At 39.9% G+C, this 23,494-nt stretch overlaps 1 protein-coding gene across 2 annotated transcripts; it reads left to right on the forward strand.

Annotated features, from left to right (window-relative positions):
* The first annotated feature begins 1,031 nt into the window (after window positions 1-1,031).
* On the forward strand, window positions 1,032-22,590 carry C2H21orf91 (chromosome 2 C21orf91 homolog). Of its 2 annotated transcripts, none has more exons than XM_040582867.1 (5): window positions 1,032-1,153; window positions 1,575-1,703; window positions 15,214-15,747; window positions 20,478-20,540; window positions 21,566-22,590. In XM_040582867.1, exons 2-5 carry the CDS (start codon window positions 1,580-1,582, stop codon window positions 21,724-21,726), a joined length of 882 nt encoding a protein of 293 aa, XP_040438801.1. In that variant the 5' UTR covers window positions 1,032-1,153; window positions 1,575-1,579; the 3' UTR covers window positions 21,727-22,590. The 2 variants fall into 2 exon arrangements, with proteins under 2 accessions (XP_040438801.1, XP_040438802.1); XM_040582868.1 differs by having other exon boundaries at window positions 1,058-1,227.
* The last annotated feature ends 904 nt before the right edge of the window (window positions 22,591-23,494 follow it).

The raw sequence follows: 23,494 nt of genomic DNA on the forward strand, positions 1-23,494 counted from the left end.
AGTTAAAACAGTGAAAGAAACAATAAAAATTGTAGAGACATGCTTTGACAGAGGGGATTCTGGAAGATTACTTAGTTCTTTCATAAGTAATCCTACTCTGACATGTAGGAATGCGTTGTATGTAATTTGTCAGTTGTGGAAATTCTCCAGACAGTACATTCTACCAGTTGTGGCTTCATCTACGAAGTGTAGGCACAGACCTCGCTTGGGTTTACTTTCCATTCAGATCATACTTATAGCCTGTGCTTAATATTTTCCATCACATCAAATATGTATACTTGGGACTTTTAAGACTGTTTCTCATGTGTTTCTCACACGTTCTTTCTCCTCAATTTTCCTTTCATACACACTTGACTGTTAACCCTGTTCTACTAACTTTTTGCTTTCCTTCCTCCGTAGCTACATGAAGTGAAAACCGCCAGTCCCTGAGGAGCTATTTTTATTCCCTAGAAAGTTCAGGTTGGAATCACCCCACCCTGAGCTATGGCCCCGCAGTTACAGTTCCACGCAGGCCCTCCCGCTCCGCACGCTGGCTGCCGGGGGTCGGCCTCACGCCCCGCGGCCGCTCGCCCGGCCCGCCCTGGTCTCAGCTCCTATACGCAAGTTATTTTTTTCACTTCTAACAAAACCTAGCCAACACGAATCCCAAGCGTACGCTGTGTTACACACCACCAGCTAATTAAACGTAAATGTACGCTGGGATAATAGCGGAACGCGGCCCAACGCGAGAGAGCAGAACGGCAGACCCGCCCCCCCCTGCCCGCCGCGCCGGGGCGGCTTCTCCTCAGCGCTCCGCCCCGCCCCCCCGCGCGGGGCACCACAGCCGCCGCGCTCTGGGCGAGCCCAACTGCAGCCGGGGGGCAGGGGAGCTTCCCGTCGCTGCAGCCGCGCGAAGGCCCGGAGAGGCCGTAGTCGCTCGCCCCTCCCGCGTTGTCGCCCTTTCTTGCCCGGCTCAGAGGCGACGCCAGCCGCCGGGATGCGGCGGAGCGCGGCGCCAGCACGCCCGGCCTCCCCGTCCCGCAGGAGCCGTGGTCTCGGCCGGAAGCGGCGGGCGGTGCCTGGCGCCGAGCTCCGGCGGCGGAGGCGCTGGCGGCTGAACAATAGTGGAGCGCGGCACCGGGGCGGCTGTGCGGCGGCCCGCAGCGGCGCGGCGGTGAGCGGGACGGGGACGGGCCGGTGCGGCTCTGGTGGTGGCGGAGCGTTCGCGCCGCCGGTGTGCGGAGCGGGGTGGGTGGAGGTGACGAGGGGTCTGAGGTCGGGGCGGAGGGGAAGCGGGGCGGGACGGGGCAGCCTCGGGGGGGAGGGAAGGGGTACGCGGGCGCGTAGGCGGCGGGAGGGCTCGGGCCCGGCCGGGCCCGCGGTGCGGTCTGGCCGCTGCCCTCGCCGTGCCCCGAGGAAGAAACTTTGCTGGGACGCTGCCTCCCTCGTCCCGCCCTCGGCTGGCGCTTTCAGCGGGGGCCGGAGCCGGGCCTGGGGCGCTGCCTGCCGCGGGGCGGCCGGGGCTTCGCCTGGGGGGCGGCTGGAGTAACGGTCCCGTCCCTTGTCCCCCCCCTTCCCCCCTTCCCCCCTCAAAGGCACTATGAACGAAGAGCAGTTTGTGAGCATCGACTTGGACGATGACAACGTCTGCAGCGTCTGCAAGCTGGGGACCGAGAAGGAAACGCTGTCGTTCTGCCACGTTTGTTTTGAACTGAACATCGAAGGTAACGTCTTAGTAAGAGTCATCTTGTGCGAGCTTCAGTCGTAGATTGCTTACCTTGGAGCTGAACGCAGACTGAGCTTATCTCAAAGCTTTCCAGAAGGCTTAGGTTTGAAAACGTGTGTGCTTAGAAACTTTTCTGGCTGGCCAAAGTAGTCAGGTTGCAGAGTAGCTCGTTTCCAGTAAAGGTGGGTGCCGTAGCTGCTCTAGCGCCTGCTCCTCTAGGTGTAAAGATGTACCCTCCTTTCAAGAGCTGCTGAAATGTCCTGGTGTTAATTTCATCTTCTGGTATTAGACCTCCGATGTTAATTCAGGTTAGGAGTTTTATGTTCTGCTTTTATTCAGGGGTTTTGTTCAATAGTTAAAGGTGTCTGCACAGAACTTACTGCAAACTTTAAAGCATAGTAGGGTTTTTTTTGAAGCAGAATCAATGTTTCACTTTCACCAGAAATAATTGAGATTATTTCTTACTGCTTTCATAACGTGGTAATAATGTACCGTGATAAGGCTGAGTTTATTGTCAAACCTTCTTAAAGTCTGCAAACTATAAAGTGGCAATTTTGGCCATTCTTTAAAATACCGGTCTTCTAATACCATTTTGGCCTCCAGAATTATAGTTTCAGAATGTCAAACCTTGTTTTGCTAAAGAACTTAACCTATCTTTTTGCAGCTCTCCGTGTATGAATCAAGTGTTGGACATGAATGAGCAGTAGATTAGTTACTTCCCTTGAATTCAAATAAGCATTTTTTGAAAGTATAAATATTATCGCTTGATTCTGGGGGCAACAAATTAATTTGTTCCAGTTATATAAAGTAGTATTTGCCAATTGTATGTGCATGTGACTGCCAAAAATAATCTGTATTGGTATGGGGCAATTGAATGGAAAGATTTTAACACTATCATGATAATACTGTTTCTTGATGACAGATAGTAAGATTTGTTGTGTGTCTGGTACATATGAAAGTACACTAAAAGTCTTAAGATCAAGTATTTCCAAGTGGAAAGTGCTGTGAGATATGAGCACTGTACCCAGTGGTCTAGTCACTTATTCTGAACCCTAGAAGCATAAAACTTGACTGGAATGTAGGGAGCTGTAAGGTTATGTATTCTGTACAGTTTTAATTCTACATCTGACTTTCAATGCATGTATAGGTAATAAAATTTTCTTCTTACGTTACAGAAATCTGAAAAATGCATTAGTAAATTGTAATCACTTTTAAATACTGACTCAGTACTGTGTTTTGATTTTTAAAAAGTGATGCCTTTAAGGTCTTTCTTGCTGCTAGAGGCAATATATTTTAATCTGAACAATGCTTTCATACTTCATTAGTAGTCTGAATGCTTTATGCTTTTGTTTAGAAGATATATGCTTGTGTATTTGCGCTTTTCAATAAAAGTCAGAGCAACAATCTAACCTAAGACAACCTGTCAGTCTGCTTGAGTTTTCTTATTGCTTTAAAAGTATAGTTGTACAGTTCTCAGTGTGGAGTGGGATTAAGATGTTTCTCTCTCTAGGCTTTAAAATGAGGAAAAAAATATTGCCATAATAAGAATTAAGTACTTCAGTTACCTTCAGAATGTAATTTATTTTTGGAAGTGGTGAAACAGATAAAACAGAACACATTAAAAAATCGCTGGATGGTTTCTGTCTGTGCTCAGTTTTGCGATAAGCTGTGGATTTGTTGAAGTTACTTCTTACGGATATTACTTTACAAAATGATTTCGTGTTTTAGCTAGAACAGCTTTTTTTTTTTTTCCTTCCTGGAACTCTAAGTAGCCTTAATAATAGTAGAGACTTAATCTGTGCAGTAGACTACTTTGCATAATCTTCTAAATTTTCAGTTAATTTTAAAGGAAGGCTACTAGAGCAGAACAGTGATGAAAGCTCACCTGAAATTACATGAACCATTCTTAAACTTTTATTTTGCATAGTAAATGAAAAATATTAATGATTGATTTCTGTAGCATCAAAATGCCTCAGTTTCTGATATTCTGTGTTCTCTGTACCACTTTGAAAAAATGTACTGTTACTGCTTATAGGGAGAGGAGGCTTAAGGCCAGCAGAGGCTGTGTGAGTGACATTTTATAAAGAATCATTGTAAGACTTTGTAGCAGAACCACTGCATGAGCCAGCCCTTTACCATGTCCATGGTTCTGCCCTTCCTACTTTTGACATGTCTGCTACATTCCTGTATTTTCCTGTGACAAAGACTGTGACTTACATCTAAAAAAATAAATCATTTGGCAGCCCTGGGTAGGGAGTGAGATGAATAATTCACTAACTCTGAATGTTGTAGTGGATGTTTTCATACTGACCTTCTGCTTCTATTTTAATGAAGTTCAGCTGCATTATATCATAGCTACTTGTTAAACAGAATCAAGTATAAGTTCTATCAATTTTGTAGATGTGCTATCCCACACTTACAAATAAGTGTTGTTCTCACTAAAAGTTTGCCTTTTTATTTACCATCATATTTAAAGATCCAAGTGATAAAACACATATTTTGAAGTAATTTGAGGGAGTGAAATAGGTTATTCTAAAAAGATATTAATGCAACAGCTAGGACAGTGCTTAAGGCTTGCTCATTTTTAGCATTGATGTGCGTGCGTGACTTGTCCCTCGGTGAAGTAGGAAATGCTGTTCAGTAACAGGCAGCCTATTAGTCACAGCTCAGCATCTCACAGGATGTTTGCAGCACTCTGCAAACTTGCATGTGCTAAGTGCAGTCTGATTTAAGGGGAGTGTGTAGCACCTCTTCCATCCTTCCCGACCTCACTGGGAGTTGGGTCAGGTTAGAAAGGAGCATTGCGGATGCATGTGCAAGTGCTGGTGGACCTGGCAGTGTTAACAGTTGGATTCAGTGATCTTAAAGGTCTCTTCTAACCTAAATGATTCTATGATTCCATGAATCTATGTATGAAATTCTGGAAGCAGCTTTCCCAATTTCCTTTTTTAAAAGGGTGTCTTACTCTAATGCTTTAACAAAACTCATGAGGACAATTCTGTTTTCCTTCAGGCAAGCCTCTGATAGCTTAAAGCTGTCTGTGGTAAATCTGTGCACTTGAAACTGATCTAGCCCAAGACTTGATCACCTGAACTCCCCTGAAAGAGACTGTCTCAAATGTATATAAACGAAACACTACAGAAATACAATTTACCTGCTGCACTTAATTACATTTAGTTCAGTACTGGTGAATCTTTGTGTCTTCTGACATCCGAGTTCAACAGTTGTACAGTTTTGCTTGCATGTAGATGGTAATGTTGTTGATTGTTTTGGTTAATTAAGATGAGTAATTAGAAGTGAGCAAAGCTGACACCATCCCCATCTATGATGACTCAACAGACCTCTTCCTGGATCACAGTTGTGACATGTCTCAGCCTTTATTTTGCTCCCGTCGGGGTGAGGTTTTGTAACCTTTATTATGTGTGGACAACAGCTTGATAGTGATACATAATTGGGGGCGGGGGGGTCGTCAAGTTATTCTTATAGTCCTTTATAGGGAAGACTACTATACAGAAAATCTGATCTATGGTCTGTCTTAATTAAATAACTGCTGATTTTCTGAATGAGGAAGTTATTTACTGTGTCATAAAACCTTTATGGTTTTTGTCAAAAGTCAGGTTTCCATCATAATTTTTGATAGCAAATTTTTAGCCCTTTAATGAAATAAAATGGTAGCTTAGCCTAAAATGTGGTTGTTTTTTACAAAGTTCAGTTAATTGACAGAAACCACTAGTTTGAGTGCTGTCTGGAGTTCAGCTGCAGTGTCTGTCCCAGCATTTATTCAGGAGTGATGTATATGGATTATAGGGTCTGTTTCTCTGAAGTTGACTGAAAAAAGGTTAGAAAAGGGAAAACAGGCATGCAGAATCCCAGGATGGAGGTTTAAACTTTCTCCTATTACATGTTACTAGCCTTTCATGAACAGGGAAAGAACATGCATGGGAGAGTTTGGTAGTGCTAATCTTCAGTCTAAACGGGGTGAGTGTGGGGAGGCAGTGTGTATGGAAAGGACAGTATTTTTCTCCCTGTAGTACTTGCTCTTTCAGCTCACTTAGTTTGAGGATTCATGCTCAGGGACGCTGAGTGGACTAAGCTGTGCATAAATACTTTCATTGCAAAACTAGCTTGCATGTCTGAAGGATAATTATCAGGTGATTTAGCACAACAGAATACTAATGTGATTCTTAAAGTATGCACAGTACTTACATACAAAATACTAAACTAACACTTTGAGAAATTAAGCTGATTCTGTACAGTGGCTTTAAAGTTCTAGATGAAGTTTAGACTATCCTGGCAGTTTGGATCTGCCAGAGTTTGATGTTGGCTTTTTTTTCCTTGTGCAGGCGAAATGAACATCAGTTTGTTGTGTACTGTTTTCTTTTTCTAAGTAGGTGTCAGAGTAGCAATCTGTGGATTGAAACAGGAGACATTTTAAATTCACATATAACTAGACTGCATAAGCCAGGAAATCATGTGTTGTGGTCAGTTGTGAGAAATTCCTCCTCCTTTTTTATTTCATTAAAGTATGGAAGAATGATAACTGAATTCTGGTAGGAAATACATAACGCTAACAACAGATCCGCGGTTACAACTGGAGGGTAGGGGGAAAATACCTGAACACACAAAAGTATATGTGTGTGTATGTATAAATGCTTCATGTATTTGTATATATGAACAAAACAAAACCACCTGCCTGAGTATGATGTCCCTACAAGCTGCTTTGAAACTCTGGTTGTAGGGTTGCTGCGTAAGAACGTGGTGCTGATACCCAGCTGTGCCCTCTAATGCTCTGGTTACCAGGATCTTACAGCCTAGCCTGTTTTTCGCAGCCCAGACAGAGGCAGCTAGAGCAGTAAGCTATTGTGCTGCCGGTGGCGCTGCTTGGAGTTGTTTGTATACCTTCACATGGGAATGCATTGTGCAGTGCAGATGTGTCCTTCATTAATGCATGCTTTGTGATCCTCTGGACAATGCCTGTGAAAATCCCAGCTTCAGGAAATTAGTACTTGAATGTATTTGTTCAAACATGGGACTTGTCTCTGAAGGTTTCAAAGTTGGAAGTCTGTAATAATTACAATTTAGCGTTACGTTATTTGTCATTGATAATGTATCTATCTTAACCTGGTTTTATGCTGGTATGTCTTAATGCAGAATTATTTGAAAATCTGTGAGTTTCCTGAAAGACAAGGGTTTGTAAAGGAAATGAAACTGTAATAGAAGGGGAAAATCTGATTCTTTGAGCTGATTTTTATTCAATCTTTTGCTTATCTGGTGCTGCTAACTGCAATAACATCTTGAAGAACGCTAGCCGACAAGCAAACTGACTTGCTTCCATTTCTGTTTAGAGTTGAACAGTGGCTGAACAGCAAATGATAGTCCATATCCAGGTCTTGTAATACGAAAGAACAGATAGTGGGCATCTATTCCCTGACTTATGTTAAGATAGCTACATTTCCATGGTCCTCTAAAGTGCTGATAGACTCATAGCATTTGAGGCAATTTCAGTATTAAGTTGGTGCATCCCAGTCTCCAGGTTGAGACAAAGATGCTATAAACAAAACTGCTTTAGTGCATGGCTTTTTTCCTGTTAAGGTCTTTAAAATCTTGTGTAATATCCTCATTCTGTGTTCACATTTAAAAAAGGGAGAGGGGAGGGGATTTAGTTGTTAAAAGCTGTAAGCACTCAAATTCTCAAATTTTTCCTTTTTTCTTCTTGCACCCTACAAAAGAATATCTCACTGAAACAAAACAGATTGTAAGGTATAACTGAAAGGATTGGAAACTGCTGTTTTAATTTCATTCTGTTCTTGCTTACAGAATGCATGCATATCCTTATTTTTTCAATGTTCATGAAATAATAACCAATAAAATAAATACGTTACTCTGTCAACAAAAGATAAAACATTTCATCATTGCCCTTTAGGCTAGACAGTTGAAAACTTGTTTCAGGGTAGCATTTGCAGTCCAGCAGTATGACTCACTTCTGCAAACTTGAATGGACTTGAGGAACTTGCTGCAGTTTCCAGTAAACCTCTTAACTGTGAATTCAAGTCCAAACATAGTTGGAGATGGTATTCTTAATCTTTAAGTGCTGTTTAAGTACCACTAAATAATAGTAGACCTGTATGGCTACTGCTAAAAGTACATTTTTTAATTGTCTGTGTGTGATTTTGGAAGGTTTGTACATGCAAACAGTGAACTGAGCAGTTGTTGCTTACCTGTCATCATCCGGAATACAAAAATACTGTCTCATGCCTTTCACTCTCTTCTAGGTCAGTTCAACTGATTTTTCTTACAAAGTATGAGACACCTTTAACATAGTAGTTTCAGTAGTAAAGTTTTCATCTGAATGTACTGCTTTGTCTGATACAGTAGTAAATTCTCTTCTTAGATAGTTCAGTAGTTTATTGGGAAGATGAATTTTGAAAATATTTTTAAAAGATCAGTTGGATCTTGGTTCTGTCTTACATAGTACATCCTTGCTATGTGCTAGAATATAAATGAGCTAATAGAAATGCCGTGGGAGATGATTTGTGTGTGCTCTTGATGTACGGAATGCATCAGCTTTATCATTTGAAATTGAGGAGAGAACTTTAAGAATATCTGGTCTTTACCAGGTGTCTGTTTATAGAAGTTACTGAATGGCAGTGGCATTTTCCTTCTGGGCAGTCTAATAAATAGATTTAACTCGCAAATGAAATTGCACGCATACACTTAAAAATAGCATTTGGCTTTAAGTCTTGTCAGGCAAATGTATTGGAGATACATGTCTCTAATGATCCTATTTTTCAGTGTTGGCAGAATTGTACGACTGAAGAATAGCAGTTTTCTCCATCCCTTTGTCATTTAGACATCTGGATGACTTGCTGTCTTAGGTCATCACAGGCTGGTTTTATTCAATGTATTTTGAACAGGCCTTGGGATCTACTTTTCTATTAAGAACCCCCCTCTTTGAGCACTCTTAATAAGCAGACTGATATGCAGCAGTGACTTAAAATAGGCAGATGTGAACATTGAATGTCTTGTGAAGCACTTCCCTGTCTGCTGCAGTGCTGAGCCCTGTGCCCTAGGTAAACCATACTTGAGCTTATCGGATCTTCGTGTTCCTAGTGGATGCCAGCAGATGTTCAGGAACAGTTTTGTGAGCTGGCTAAACATCCCTGTTCACAGATGATACTGTATGTGCATAATGTGCGAGGTGGACAGCTGAGAGGAGCAGCAGTTGAAACATTTCAGAACATTTAGTGAAGGCTGGGTTCTTAAAAGTACACTGCAATGGACTGGCACCCTTCACAAGGATTCTTGCTTACTTACAGGATTAAAGGAAAAAGCATGGGTGCTTATCACAAATCTTTCTACAGTAACGGTTTAAGATGAGGTGAATTGTGCCTGAGAAGTGTTTCTTTACTTGCTGTGAAGGCAGCTTCCACAACTAGCTGAAGTATACCTTTCCTAAGTGTTTTGACTTAAACAGGTAAATTCACCCATGCTGCCAATACTGTACAGATTTGTGTTATGAAGTGCGCTTTTTTTCTTCTTTGACTGTCCTTAATAATCACATGTACTTTACACCTTTACGGAAGCTGTATGTATTGTGGACGCCAGCACTGTACTGAGAAGACAGCTTTTCCTTTCTCTATGGTCAGGTATAAATCTTACCCATAAGTATTTGTAAATTCTTTAAAGGGACTTTAATATAGCTTTAATTAACTAGTGCCATAGTACAAACTTATTAGTGACTATTCATGTGTATAGAAGTATTCTTGTTAATTTTAGTTCACTCCATCTTAAATTCTGGGGTTTTTTTCCTCTTCAGCTGCTCAAGCTAAGGTTATTCAACCTTGCAAAAACAATTAGTTTCCATCATTGCATTATAAATTGCTAAGAAGGGAATGCAGGCTTTCTTCAACATTATTTCTAATTGATGGAGCTGAAAGACCAAATAAGAATGTTTTTTACAAATGTATAACAAGCAAATGAGGGGGGGGGGGGGGGGCGACAAAAAAAACCAAACAGTGGAAGACAAACACCAGGTTAATGATCACTGTTTCTTTTAATGGAAACATTTATGAAGATATGTGTAATACTCTAGTAGTCTTCAAGAGCATTCCTTTTGAATTGAACTTGTTCATAATAATATCCAAATAAGACAATAATTCTAGCCAGCTTTTATAGATAAATCTGAGCAAATTTTTCAATTGAGTTCTGTATCTTTATCAGGAAGAAGTTATACATAGTTATTGGTGAATCAGTTGCAAAGATAGAAACAAAGTCTTTGTAGACTTCTTAAAAAAAAACACCCAAAACTTTAATAGGATGGAGACTGATTTACTTTCAAGTACAAATACTTTAAAATGGCATGGAATTTATTGTGGTGTGATTACACACCTTGTTATAAGGCAGATACTCTCCTTGCTGCCTGATACTTTGCACTTACAAATAACTAGTACACACTGTTGTGATGTCTACTTTATAAATTGCCTGATTGCTGGTCATTCATTTACAAAATTGTTTTGCAGAAGTGGATTAGAACTCTTATGTTGAGAACTCTACCAGTATAGAGGAAGAGTTTCGGCCTTGCATGGCTTACAAATTGAAATATTAAAAAGAAAAATGCCTAAATACCAAGCTGTTAAATAAGCAGCCCTGTTCTTACAAGTGCTCAACATTCAAAGATATTGCTGAGTGAAGTGGTGCCATTCATATTTCATCTAGGACACATGGGTTACTGGAATCGGAAGCAAGTAATGGATGGCAAACATTTAACTTACATTCTTTTATTATTTCTCTTGAGGTTTGGCATCCCCTGTGAATATTGTTCATTTGAGGAATGATCTCTGGCATGAGCTTGTTTCCTGATAGCATCTGCTGTCTTAAATTAGTTAGATATGGTCTTCAAGATATTCCTGAATTTTTGTGATTTTGGTTTTTTTTTTTCACCTGCAGATAAAACTTTCCTGCTGTGGATGGTTGTAGGCTTTTTGGAGTTTTTTCCTTCTCTGAAAAAATAAATATGAAGGGTAGGATGTACTTGGACATAGTCTGCAGTCCTATTCTTGAAAGTAAGACAAGGGGAAAATATACATATACCTACGAATGTGGGGAGAAAAAAGTTGATGGTTGTATGATTGCTGATGTGAACAACCAGCCAAAAAATAAAAAGAATGAGATGGATATTAGCAAACAGGAACTTTGAGACAGAACTGAAACCCTGTAAAAAAAAAAAAACAGAACTGACAATAGCTGTTTATCAAAATTAGGATATTACTACTTGTAATGCACAGAAGTCTTGCCTTGATTTATTTGTCTCTTTGTGTATATTGTTGAATAAAGTAATGTGCCTTTTAATACTGAGTCATCTTTATATATCATTTGTTTTAATCATGCCAGTTTACCAGCTGGCAGATTTTTTGCAGTTGTGATGAAGGAAAAAATATGAAGTAATCTGAGTAGAGTATTAAATCTTACCAAAGAGAAATAGGTATCTTTTCTGCCTCATAAAGCTGATGGTATTGCCCCTGACAGAAGTATTTGTGTCAAAGAAGCATACTCCTACTTGCTGTAATACTGGTATGTCATTACTAGTTTGTGCTGGCACAGCAGCTGCTATGAATGCTCAGCTCTTTTAGGTTAGTGGCTGATACTATTCACGTTCTCTGTATAGGAAAGGACTAATTATCACCTTAGCACACAAGAAAGGTTTGAGGGTTGTTTGGGGTTTTTTTGCATGTGTTTGTTACAGTAGAAATCCAGACCAGCTATGTGAAATCTGAAGCAAGTCTGTTAGCAATTCTACATTTTCTGTTCCTTACTGTATTGAAGAGCACTTAGCTAGACCCTTGCTGGATTTTCAGTGGAATAAGAGATGGGGAAGTACGTAAATTCAAGGGGGGGTGTGCGGGCGGGGAGGGATTGTTATTGTATACTGAAAGTGTTTCGGAGTGACATGTTCTGTGTGCAGAAACAGTGACATTATGGCTAATATGTGGCATATAAATAGCAAAACCTAGACTTCAGAAGAAACATTTTTTTCTTCTGTAATGGTTGCTAGTTTCTGGTATTACTGGTACTCTGGCATATCTGGTATTGCTGAGTTCTGATAAAATAGATTTCTTTGAGGAGCATGCCTCAAGTGGGGAAGATAACAGTGTCCGGAGCTCTTTTTTAAAAGAGAGATTTGTCAGGAGGAGAGACTTGAATGACCTTGGGTTTATGGCTTGAACATAAAAATCAGATGGGGCTTCATAAAGTCGTGCTGCACTCATTCTTTTTTTTTTTTCTGTAACTGAAATTGTGTGTTTATTTTGTGTGGCCACACACTGCCATCTTACTGGACAAGTTACATTTATTCTTGTGGAAATAATGAAATGGAAAGCCTCAAAGGATTTAAGTGGGTTTTTTTAGGTAGCCATGAACACAGAAACAGTCTGTGCAAAACTGTATGTGTCTCAGATTTTCTGACTGTGCTTTATGCAGCTCTCTTCCTCCTTCTTCTCCAAATCTTCAGGTATTTACTTTAGACAGGATTACTCCGTCCTGTGATCAGAAGATGTTGGCTTTATTCACTCACATTATGGTCAAATTGTTAGGTGGGTTCCTGACTGCTATTGTATAGAAAATTGTCCAAAACTTGTTTTTCAGCCAATCTGATGTTGTTTTCTGTAAGTAAAAGAAATCACTGTAAGAATCAACAGTGTGGCATGTTGAAGAATCACTTGGGTAAAGCAGATGACATTGAACAAATCGTTCTGGTTTTGTAGGGTTTGCCAGGTTGTGAATATATGCCATATAACTTCAGTTGACAGTGTTTGCTTTTCCTTGATGGCTTAAAGATTTAAGGGTTTCCATTATGCTACTTGAGTTAAGCATACTTGCTGTATTTAAATTGTGCTTGTAAGTCATGAAAACAAATGACTTGTCTTTCCTTGTTTTCACTAGAAATGTGTTTGGTTTTTTTAAAAGTCTCTGTAAGGATAGAGAGGGAAGATAGCCTTGCAAGTAGGCAGTAGATCATGTAGAGCTTAAGAAAAGTTAGTGAATGTCTTATTTGCTGAAAGAGGTTGATATTTTGAGCTGTAGAGGGAGAATCTTGACTCTGTACCCATGAATACAACATCTGTCTTTGTACTTTGCTCAAGAACTTCCTTCTTAAAAGGTGTCTCTGGCTAGGATGTGGTTTTTGTTTGTCCTGATGCTTAGTTCATGGACAGAAGTGTCTGTTTTCATGACCTTACCTTTCTCCCCTGCTGCTAAGAACAAAATAAATTCCACTGCTGTCCTTTAATTTCCCACACAGTTGTCATTTTGCCCCATAAATTTGGCGTATGCTCTTACAAACTTGACCAGAAGAGTAAGGCTTTTGAGTTTCAATGTTGCCCAAGGAGTGGAAAATCAAAAATTTTTACTGGCTGCTCCCAATGTTTGAACTCCCCAACTTTAAACACCAGTTACCAGCAACAGAGATAATCAAAATGAAGTGCTTGGATTTGTTTTTTTGCTAGTTTCGTGTTAAGAATTTTACTTTTGTACTTTTGTAGCTTGTTTCTGAGATTAGTTTGAGATTTTGCAGAATTTAATGACTTAAAAAAAAAAAAAAAAGCTTATCACTTTGTATTCATTTGTGGTGGGGGGCTTAAAATTTACCACAAGAATTTAAGAGGGTCAGATATAACTGAGAACTGTTGTAGCATTCTGCTAATTGCTCGTTGAAGTCTCTATTATCAGATTTTGTTACCTGTTACATTTCATAGGTTTTATTTTAATTGCTTTTATATACTTACTTCTGTGCTAAAAGGTAAAATGGCTGCAGCTGGGTCATGTTGCCTAGTTTCAGAGATCAAATTATGTTACCATATGTTAATTTAAATATTCTGGTTTTAGTAAGCATTGAGCACTTACAGCCAGTGGTTCACAGGTACATTGTTTGTTATTTGCAATGAGGAGCTTGACAGAATTGTTGTTCATTATGTTGGAAACCTCCCAAGTAGTATACTGGCTGTTGAGGTAAATGTTGAACTGTTCCTGGACTTGGTGACTAAATCTACTGCGTTGGTGAATCTGAAGAAGAATAAATATCCACTGAAGTTGCAGAAAGTAATTTTGTTCTGGAGTAGTATTAACTTCCTGAAATAAGTCATTTCTCCTGTCATCTGTGTTCACTCACCAGCTGTCTATCTTCACAGATGGTGTTCCATTACAACATGTCGATCACTATCAATTTGAGGTTTGAGTAGGTTACCTGCTATAGCTATTTGAATAGGCTTTGAAGGAGGACAAAGAGGAGAATAAACATTCATCTTACACAATGTCATGGTTTAACTCCAACTGGCAACTAAACCCCACATAGCTGCTCACTCCCATGTACCCCCATGGGATGGGAGAGGGAATTGGAAGAGTGCAAGTGAGAACTTGTTGGTTTAGATCAAGACAGTTTATTAGGTAAATCAAGGCTGCAAAGCAAAACAAGAAATTCATTCACTGCTTATGGGCGGGCAGGTGTTCAGCCATCTGTCTCAGGAAAGCAGGGCTCCATCGTGCCTAACAGTCACTTGGGATGACAAACACCATTGCTCTAAATGTCCACTCTGCTTCCTTCTTCCCCCAGCTTTATATGTAATGTTACATGAGCATGATGTCACATGGTGTGGAATATCCCTCTGGTCTGTTGGGGTCAGCTTCCCCGGCTGTGCCCCCTCCCAACTACTAGTACACCCTCAACCTATTCATAGGAGGGGTGGTGCAGGAAGCAGAAAAGGCCTTGATTCTGTGTAAGCACTGCTCAGCAGTAATGAAAACATCCCTCTGTCAGCCCTGTTTTCAGCACAAATCCAAAACCTAGCGCCATACTAGTGCCTGAAGAAAATTAACTCTACCCCAGCCAAAACCAGCACACATGAAATTAATTTCAGGACAGTTTAAAGTTGACAGGTGTTGAAAGTATTAGAACTTACCTAGCTAGGCTGCAGGCTTGTACCAATGAAAAAAAATGAATGAGGGCTGAATTCTGAATTATGTTTGACCACTTGGGTGACAAGCTCACGCACTGCAGTATGTTTTTTGAGCAGGTGGCACATAGCATCATCCATAGAAGATGGGAACACAAATGACTGCTCTCAGAATGGTCCTCAGTATTGTTCTGTAGAACTTTCTGATAATGCTTGCAATTATTTTACTTCTGCAGCTTATATGTTTGTTTGTGGGTGCGATGCAATATGTAGAGTTAGCAGTTTGCTTCGTCTGTATTATCATCCAAGAGGCACATGCAAGGTAGTCTGTTAAATCCTGCACTGGAGATTCCTGAGTGGAAAACCTTTTCTATGTTAAGGACTCAAGACTGAGTGGAATTTCAAAAATTTTAGAGTATCACATATCCTTGTCGCCTACAGTCATTAGACCGTTAATAGGAAAGCATCAGTTAAGTTTTTGTTTCCTTGGTTGGTTGTGAGTAAAAATTTAAAAATTGAGTTGAGTATACAATAAGTGATTCTTTTTCTATTGTGTCTTTACAGGAGTACCAAAGTCAGATCTTCTACATACAAGATCTTTAAGGGGGCACAGAGACTGCTTTGAAAAATTCCACTTAATAGCAAATCAGGACTGTCCACGATCAAAGCTCTCTAAAAGTCCATATGCAGAAGTAAAAAATATCTTGAGCAAAAAAATTAACTGGATCATACAGTATGCACAAAACAAGGATTTAGACTCTGATCCTGAAAGCTCAAAAACATCCCAACACCAGCTTTTTAACTTCAGACATCAGACTGATAGAAAATTACTCCCACAATTTGAGTCCCCAGTACCTAGATACTCTGCAAAATGGATAGATGGCAATTCTGGAGGCATCTCAAGTTGTTCACAAACTCTTTTGGAACAAAGAGAATCCACTGATTTCGGGCTTGGTGTGTTACAAGAAACAGGTGCTACCTTCTGTTGCAGCAGTGTTTTGTGGCCTAATCACAACCAGGTCCAGAAAGCTGAAAAAGCTGAAGGTGCTTCACTTACCAGTGTTCACAGAAGGCATCCTCAATACAGCAGGGAAGAATGTAAGTATATAGCTATTTACATACAACCTAGCAAGCAAGGGCATTCTTTGTAATTACCTCTTGACCACTTAATGTCCCCCCAGGGCATTAATTCACATTCTGAAATCCAGCTTTTAATTGTTTGGAGTTACTGTAAAATCTGTGAAGAAAAATGCTACATGGCCAAGAAAATAGCATGGAGAGTTTGGTTGGTGTGGGAGATTTGTTTGGTTGTTGGTTGTGGGTTTTTTTATTTCCCTGTTAGTTATACCCCAGTGTGATACAGGACATGCCTAATTTACACAAAAAAGTTACTGTTACAGTTGATCACAGTCACTTCATACAGGGCTGTGCAACTGCCTGTGGAAATTACTGAGCTTCTGAAAATAACTGTCTTACTGAACTTGTGCGGTGCCTTGAGTTAGATTTTAGAGAGACCTGCTCTAAGCAGTAAGGGAAATTAGAGGTTAAGTAGCTGTCATGTTAAGAAGGGTGTGTGTGTGAGAGTGTGTGTGTCCTCAAACCCTTTATATTTGATCAGTCTGTTGGTTTCCCAAAAAAGATGAGACCCTTGGGTCCGACCAGCCTGTCCACTACCAGCATTTCGACAGCCCACTGTATCAGGGGATGATTTAACTAAACTACTCGGGCACCTTCCGCAGACAGCGTCACTGAGTCAAATCCCGTATAACAAGTACTCAAATCTCAAAAGATCTATAAAAAATGAACTTCAGCTGAAGTTTTTATTATATAGAATGCAAGTTTGTGACAGAACAAGGTTTAGAGATTGACAGTGATAATACACTGACTGCAAAGCAAGCTTAAAACAATACACTTAACAGCTAGCATGAGTTAGTCATAGAAAAAAGTTCTTACTCGATAGGTGTCCCTATGGGGCAGAAGGCAACTTCAGCCTGTTGACTAATCCCAGAATTTACGATGGAGCATTCCCTAACTTCTCCCCTCATTTGTTCACTTTTTATACTTTTTATACATAGCATATTCATTCGTCACACAAGATTGGCTACAAGTTCCTCGCTTCAAATGCAAATTAGTACACATCCTCAGACAGCGCTACTGAAGTTCTCTACTGACTATACATGCTGTTCAAGCGGGGGTTTGCCCTCTCTCGGGGGAATATTTGAGTTGGAAGCCACGATCTCCCACTACCATGATTATCTTTGTCCTGTTTTCAACTAATCTTCTGTTAATGTCAGTGGATAGCAACACCTTATCAACCTGTCTCCTCTTATAGCCAGAAGTTTCCTCACTTGAAGGCTTCTTTCTGCATAACTTAGGTAATGGTGTTCTTTTCAGTATCTGTTCTTTGTTTCTCATCCTTCCCAAGGCTGACTCCCTTGATTAGAAGTCCTTTCATTCATAACAACTTTAGGCAGTGGCTCAGCTTGACCTAACTGTATGCACAGATTTGTGTGTAGTTAAATGCTAAATCAGAGTGTGGTAATTTGGGAGTTTAGATAACATACTTTAGAAGTGAGTGACTTTGGGTAGAGGTGTGGTTGGTACTACAATGAGATTATTTCATCTGAGGGTAGTAATTTCGCCGCAGTGGTTGGCTCGGCAGCCGTGTGACGATTCTTCATATGACAACTGCTGTGCAATTTATCAGCTGCATGGTACCATCAAGTTCCCATTCCTGCAGGGAGCACAGCAGAGCCTGGCTGCGGTGTCTCCACTCCAATCAGCATGTGCTGAGCTGGCAGGATGTGTTGCTTAGGGAGCTGTGGTAAAGTAGATTCTGTGCATGCCAATCATCCTGAAAACGATAGCTGTGTTTTACCCGAACAAGCTCTCTGTAATACTATGCTTCTGTTAGGTCCCAGCTTTCTCCAATTCCCCATGCACACACACACACACACACCCGACCCTAGTAATCTTCCCACAGTAGCAGAGCAAACTTGTGGAGCAGCATAAACTTTTTAAATAGTAGCTGGATTTCCTTGTGCATTTTACTAGATTATTTTTTCCTGCTATTCATAGAGCATAAGAAAATGGTAAGGCCCTTATGTGCCACCATGTCCACTTAAAGGCTTTATCAGTACACCTGAACAATCTTTTGATGACTGTGGTGATACTGAAAACAGCAAAAAAAAAAACATTTTCCAATTATTTAAGAATGTCATCACTGGAAGAATACTTCAGAAAAATCGTAGGATATTGTAGTGTCTCTGGAATCAGCCTACATCACATACATTAGGACTAAGTTCCTAGAGATCGCTGCATCTTGCTTTTAGAACAGTGCCTGGTCCTAAACTGGAATATATACATTCTTTTTTTGTAGATGAGGAAAATAATTGGAGAGGGTTTCTGAATTTCCAAAGACCTTAGAAAGAAGATGATAAAGCTGGTAAAATATCCAGTGAAAATTAGGTGATGAAAAACAAGGTAATACTGGAATTCAGTATTGGAAGACAGAATGAGAAAGAGGTACCATCAAAAGCTGGAATCAGTTTCCTTAGGCTCCCATTTCTTCAACAGAGTAACAAACCTGGCCTTGCAGAGTTCAGTCGTTTCTTGTTCTTTATAAAAGGATCTTATTTAACTGCTGTATGATGCTTCATATTGTATTTGTAGTTAATTAGTAGTCTTAAAGCCATAAATCAAAACAGATGTACTGTGCTGTTTGACCACCTGTCCTCTGGAGTCATAAATTGGGATTACATAAATCAGGGCAGCAGTTAACAGAGGAATTATAAAAGCTTGACCTGATTTATGGGGTTATCTAACTGAAGTTAGTGACTTGGAATGTCTCTCTTGATCTCTTGATTTTTGGGACAGGGAAACATAAAGCTGTTTTGAGCATAACAGGGTGGTTTTTTTTGTTAAGACTGCATAATGCACTTTTGAGGCATTATTGCTTGTATTATAAGTATTTGTTTAATCTTTTTGCAGTATTTAGCTTTAAAAGACATTTGGAGACTCCATGATTATATAACATTGTACTTTAGTGAAAAGCTTAGACTTACTCTGCCAGAATTAGTTACCTTCTTATTGCAGTACCTCTATTGTAACAACCTAGTGGTCTACTAGAAAAAAATAAGGGAACTGTAAATAGCTCTGTCAGTATTTCTTTATAATTTACTGCAGGTATGGATAGTATAATGTTTTATTTAAATTTGGTGGCCTGTTCCTTCTCCCCTTCACTTTTGTATCAGAATTTTGACATGAAACAGTCCTGTCCTGATACACGCACACAAAATGTGTGAACCTGCCTATCTGCTACAGTTGATGAAGTGCTAATGAAAATAACGAAGAAATGGGAAGTAACATCTTCCCACTGGGTATAAAAGGGGGGGGTGGGAATCTTGACATTTTTGTAAAGCTGTCAGTTACTATATTAAATCCAGTCAGGGTTTTCATGGAGCTTAAAGGGTGGTAAGATGTGAGAAAGGAATAATCGGTTGTATTGATAGCCAAAGGTAGGAAGCGGTGCCGCTGTACCTGGCTGTTGGAGGAGAAGGGTCAATCTGTTTCACTCTTAAGTGGCCTTATGCCTTGAGTAACAAGCAGGCTGTCTTAGCTATTGCCAGCTTTTGTTTGGCTATACTGACGGAAAGTTAGTATCCCACAACTGCAGGATATGAGAAAGTTTGAAGGAGAAGGCTTAGGATGATTGAATAGTCCTGTGGGTAGGGAAAACCATCCTTTTCAGAACTTAAGCTTTAAATTTACAAAAGAAACCTCCTTGCACTGAGAAATCTCTGACCAAAAGCTGTGTGATTGCAGCGTAGGTTTTTCTCAAGTATGCAATGAGAGCTTTGCTAAGCTAGAGCATTGTTTAAAAACAATATTTAAAAATTACAAGGTATTAAAGCTTGTTCCAGTGCCCTGTATCCTCCTGTGGTCATCAAAATCGTCACTTTTTGCTGTGCTGCCAAGGGCATCTCAGCAGCAGGCATGGCACCAAGCTGTGCCCGTTACTGCTGGGTTGAGGGATTTCTGGGAAGCAGAAGTTGCTTCCCTACTTCCTGCTGTTGATCCAGAGCAGCATAGAATACTTCCACAATTTCCTCCTGAGGCTTAATACATATTTTTTATGAGGATGATCAATGCGCACAGCCTGAGATACAGAAGGGCTTTTGAATGACGCAGAGAATCTTCTAGTTCTCACTAGGAACAAAGCACAAGAAAAATGAGAAGTAAACTTATTTTTGTATGCTGGTCTTTGTATCGAACTAAGATTTTTCTTCATCATTTGTCACCGAGGTGTGTGGTGGAAACTGTAAGTTATACACATAAAGCACCAAACTTGGTAGCCAAAACAAGTAACTGCATGCCGAAAATTCTGCCTGGAACCTGTTGCCTGTAGGCTTGCCAAGCATAGCGGGACTTACCTCGGAAGTGCCCACTTGCTGACAGTTAAACAGATGCACTTTCCAGGGGGTTAAACTGTAGAAACCATGTTTTGTAGTCAGAGGAAGGTAAAGTGTTTAAAGGTGTCGGGCAATTTACAAGCGATTCTGATTCTGAACACTACTGTTTAGAGGGCCTGAGTTTCCAGCTTTTTGACACTGAAGAGGAGGTTTTCCTGTGGGGTAAATCTCCGTCAACATAAAAGAGAGAATTTTCAAACCTTCCACAAATGACTGATAAATAATGTTGCCTCTGATTTACTGCCACACATCTGTTGATTATTAGGATGCAAATGATGACAATTTGAGAAAACAGGAGTCTGCTTAGGGGTGCTTGGGTGACTTCAGTAGTAGTAATAACAGATTTTATTGTTACAGTGACTATGATGGCTCCTGGAGAGTTAAAGCAACTTAATGAAAAACTGCTCAAGCAAATCCAGGGTGAGAATTTTTCACTGCTCTTTGTTTTGGGTTTGTGTTGCTTTGCAATGAAGAAATTCTTGTTCTAAAAAAAAGAAATTGCAATGGCTTTCCTGTCAGTTAAGTTTTGAACTGAAATCTGTCACATTTCCATGTAAACAAAAAAATTTTAGGTGCTTCTATTATATAACTTCCTTGGGTGTTACAAACTGAAGAATATGATATTTTCTTTACGTTTTTTTTTAATGGAATCATAGAATTGTTTAGGTTGGAAAAGATCTTTAAGATCATTGAGTCCGCCTGTCAATCTGGCACTGCCAAGTCCACTATCCAACCAAGTCCACCACTAAGCCATGTCCCCAAGTGCCACATCTACATGTCTTTTAAATACCTCCAGGGATGGTGACTCAGCCACTTCCCTGGGCAGCCTGGTGCAATGCTTGACAAACCTTTCAGCAAAGAATTTTTTCCTCGCATCCAATCTAAATCTCCCTCAGTGCAACTTGAGGCCGTTTCCTTTTGTCCCATCACTTGTTACTTGGCAGAAGAGACTGACACCCACCTCCCTTCAGCTTCTTTTCAGGTAGTTGTAGCGAGCCATAAGGTCCACCCTGAGCCTCCTTTTCTCCAGAGTAAACAGCCCTAGTTGCCCCAGCTGCTCCTGATAAGACTTGTGGTAGAGACCCTTCACCAGCTTCATTGCCCTTCTCGGGTGCTCCAGCACCTCCGTGTCTTTCTTGTAGTGAGGGGCCCAAAACTGAACACAGTATCCAAGGTGTAGCACACTTTTTCTGACACAATGAGAATCAATTTCATTTTGAGTTACGATCTGATCCACCTTGGCTCAGGTCACCTGAAACTATGAACTGGTGATCCTGTACGGTTGATGGCGCATACACCAAGCTGCATTGCAACCAGAGAAAGTGTTCTTGTGCATGAACCCACTTGAATATCTTGTGCCTCTTTTTGTAGTAATGTTCAGCACTGCTGCTTAATGCTATGAAAGTACAGGGACCAAGTGTGTTAACCTAATAATGTTCTTGCAGATGTGTTTGAAGAGCTGACACAGCAAGTCCAGGAGAAGGACTCTTTGGCCTCAGAGCTCAACGTCCGTCATATTGCTATTGAGCAGCTGCTGAAAAACTACTCCAAACTGCCATGCCTACAAATGGGAAGAGCAGGGATGAAATCAAATGTCCCCATATAAAGGGGATACAACTTCTATCCTCCTGTAGAGCTAATTTTCCCTAACAGCTTTGATAACCGTGAAGTACAGCTGCACAGATACTTAGAAGCTTTTGAGGAAACTTGGGCAGCTTTCTCTTTGCATTCATAATCTATGAGAAGTCTTACTCCACTTTGGTTTAACAAAAAAGGCAAATATTTTAGGTATTAAAATCTACTGTAATAACATTTATTCACACCTAGGGATTCTTTTTTTCCTTTTTTTTTTTTCTTTTTTGCCCATAACTATGCATGAGCCTTGAAGTGAATTCTGTGTTTTGTTGATAGTAAAATTCTTTCTAACAAAAAATGACCTAAAGCCTGTAAATCTGCCTCCTTCATACAGAGGACAAATAAAAATTTGAATTCTGATCATGTTACATCCAAGAGAGCTTTAAGGGGAGAACAGTATTAATGAAACTCATGTTTTCTTATTTATTATGAGCAATATTTTATTATTGAAATTTTATACTAAATATCACTATTTTAGGTACTTTTCAGATCTCTTTATAAAATGTCTGAATTACTCTGTGTAATGTTTATGCCTTGTGTATGATTTGTTTATCCTTTTTCAGGTTTGTATCTTTCATGATACAATTTAAAAAAAAAAAATCTTGTTTCCCAAAGAGATGAATTTTATGTGTTAAAGAAAAATGATGGTGCATCACTTATTTTTATCAGCTTTATAACTGAAGAATTTGGTTCATGAGAGATGTTTAAAAAATAAAAGCACAGCAATTCCTTTTAAAAAAAATCCATACATAGAAGTTGAAGTTGTTTTATATGTGTGAAATTTTCAATGCTGAAAAATTACTTTGAAGAAACTAAATAAATTTGTATTACTACATCACTTTGTTATGATTTTTTTATATAAAGTTGGATCAGACTGCGATAATGTTTTAATTCTGAAATACAAATAGTAAAGATACATTATAAAGCAGAATAGGCTTTGCTTTTTTAAAACTTATACCAAGGAATCTTAGTTAGTATTTGCCAAAGAGACTGTTGGTAGAGCTGCACTTGCATAACTGAAAGTTGCATTTGCACTGAAAAAGTCATGGGTTGGGTGAGAAACACACCACCCTGAAAAGTTAAAAGTCTCTGTGCTTTCTGATTTTACACTTTAAATGAAAACGAGGAGTCATTTATATAGTGAGCTGAAGGAACAGCTAGCATGAAGGAAGGTTTAGGTTTGATGTTAAAATCAAACTGAGAAGTAAGCCAAAGTTCAGACTAGGTTTTATTGATCATCCTCCCTATAGTGATATCTGGACTACATAGGATAGGTTGGTTACTTATGTTGTTTTTTCCATAATGCATTTCTGGAAGGGCACCAAAAGGAGTTTGGAACATCTTGAGAATATGCATGAGTGGGGACTTGAACTTGTCTGTGTTGGGGTACTTTGTGGTTCAGGTGGGGAAAAAGTCAGTAGTGTTATTGCTTGCATACACAAGCGGACCTATAAGTAAACGTGCACAAGGTAATCCCCAGTTACGGTTGTCAGAAGATGGGTTACTCTCCATGTGCAAGTCTGTCTGTAAATCTTATTAATACAGTAGTAAGATAATTGCAAGTGTTAAGGTGGGAGGAGAAATAACATTGTCACTTAAATGTGTGAGTTTGTATGTCGTCATACAATCTGAGTGGGGGCTGGATCTAGAATTCCCTAGGTGGCCAATAAGGCTGATGAGGATCTGGATGTCACTTCACTGGACAGTGAGTAGAATTTCTGTTTGCTTTTGTGGGAATG

The sequence above is a fragment of the Falco naumanni genome, chromosome 2, assembly GCF_017639655.2.
Source record: "Falco naumanni isolate bFalNau1 chromosome 2, bFalNau1.pat, whole genome shotgun sequence".
NCBI classification, from domain to species: Eukaryota; Metazoa; Chordata; class Aves; order Falconiformes; family Falconidae; genus Falco; species Falco naumanni.

What these genes read in the sequence shown, in the direction of transcription:
- C2H21orf91 (XM_040582867.1), top strand. Translation starts at nt 1,580, where the DNA reads ATGAACGAAGAGCAGTTTGTGAGCATCGACTTGGACGATGACAACGTC. An exon ending in TTTTGAACTGAACATCGAAG is followed by an intron (nt 1,704 to 15,213) that starts GTAACGTCTTAG and finishes GTGTCTTTACAG; the next exon opens with GAGTACCAAAGTCAGATCTT. An exon ending in TCAATACAGCAGGGAAGAAT is followed by an intron (nt 15,748 to 20,477) that starts GTAAGTATATAG and finishes TTATTGTTACAG; the next exon opens with TGACTATGATGGCTCCTGGA.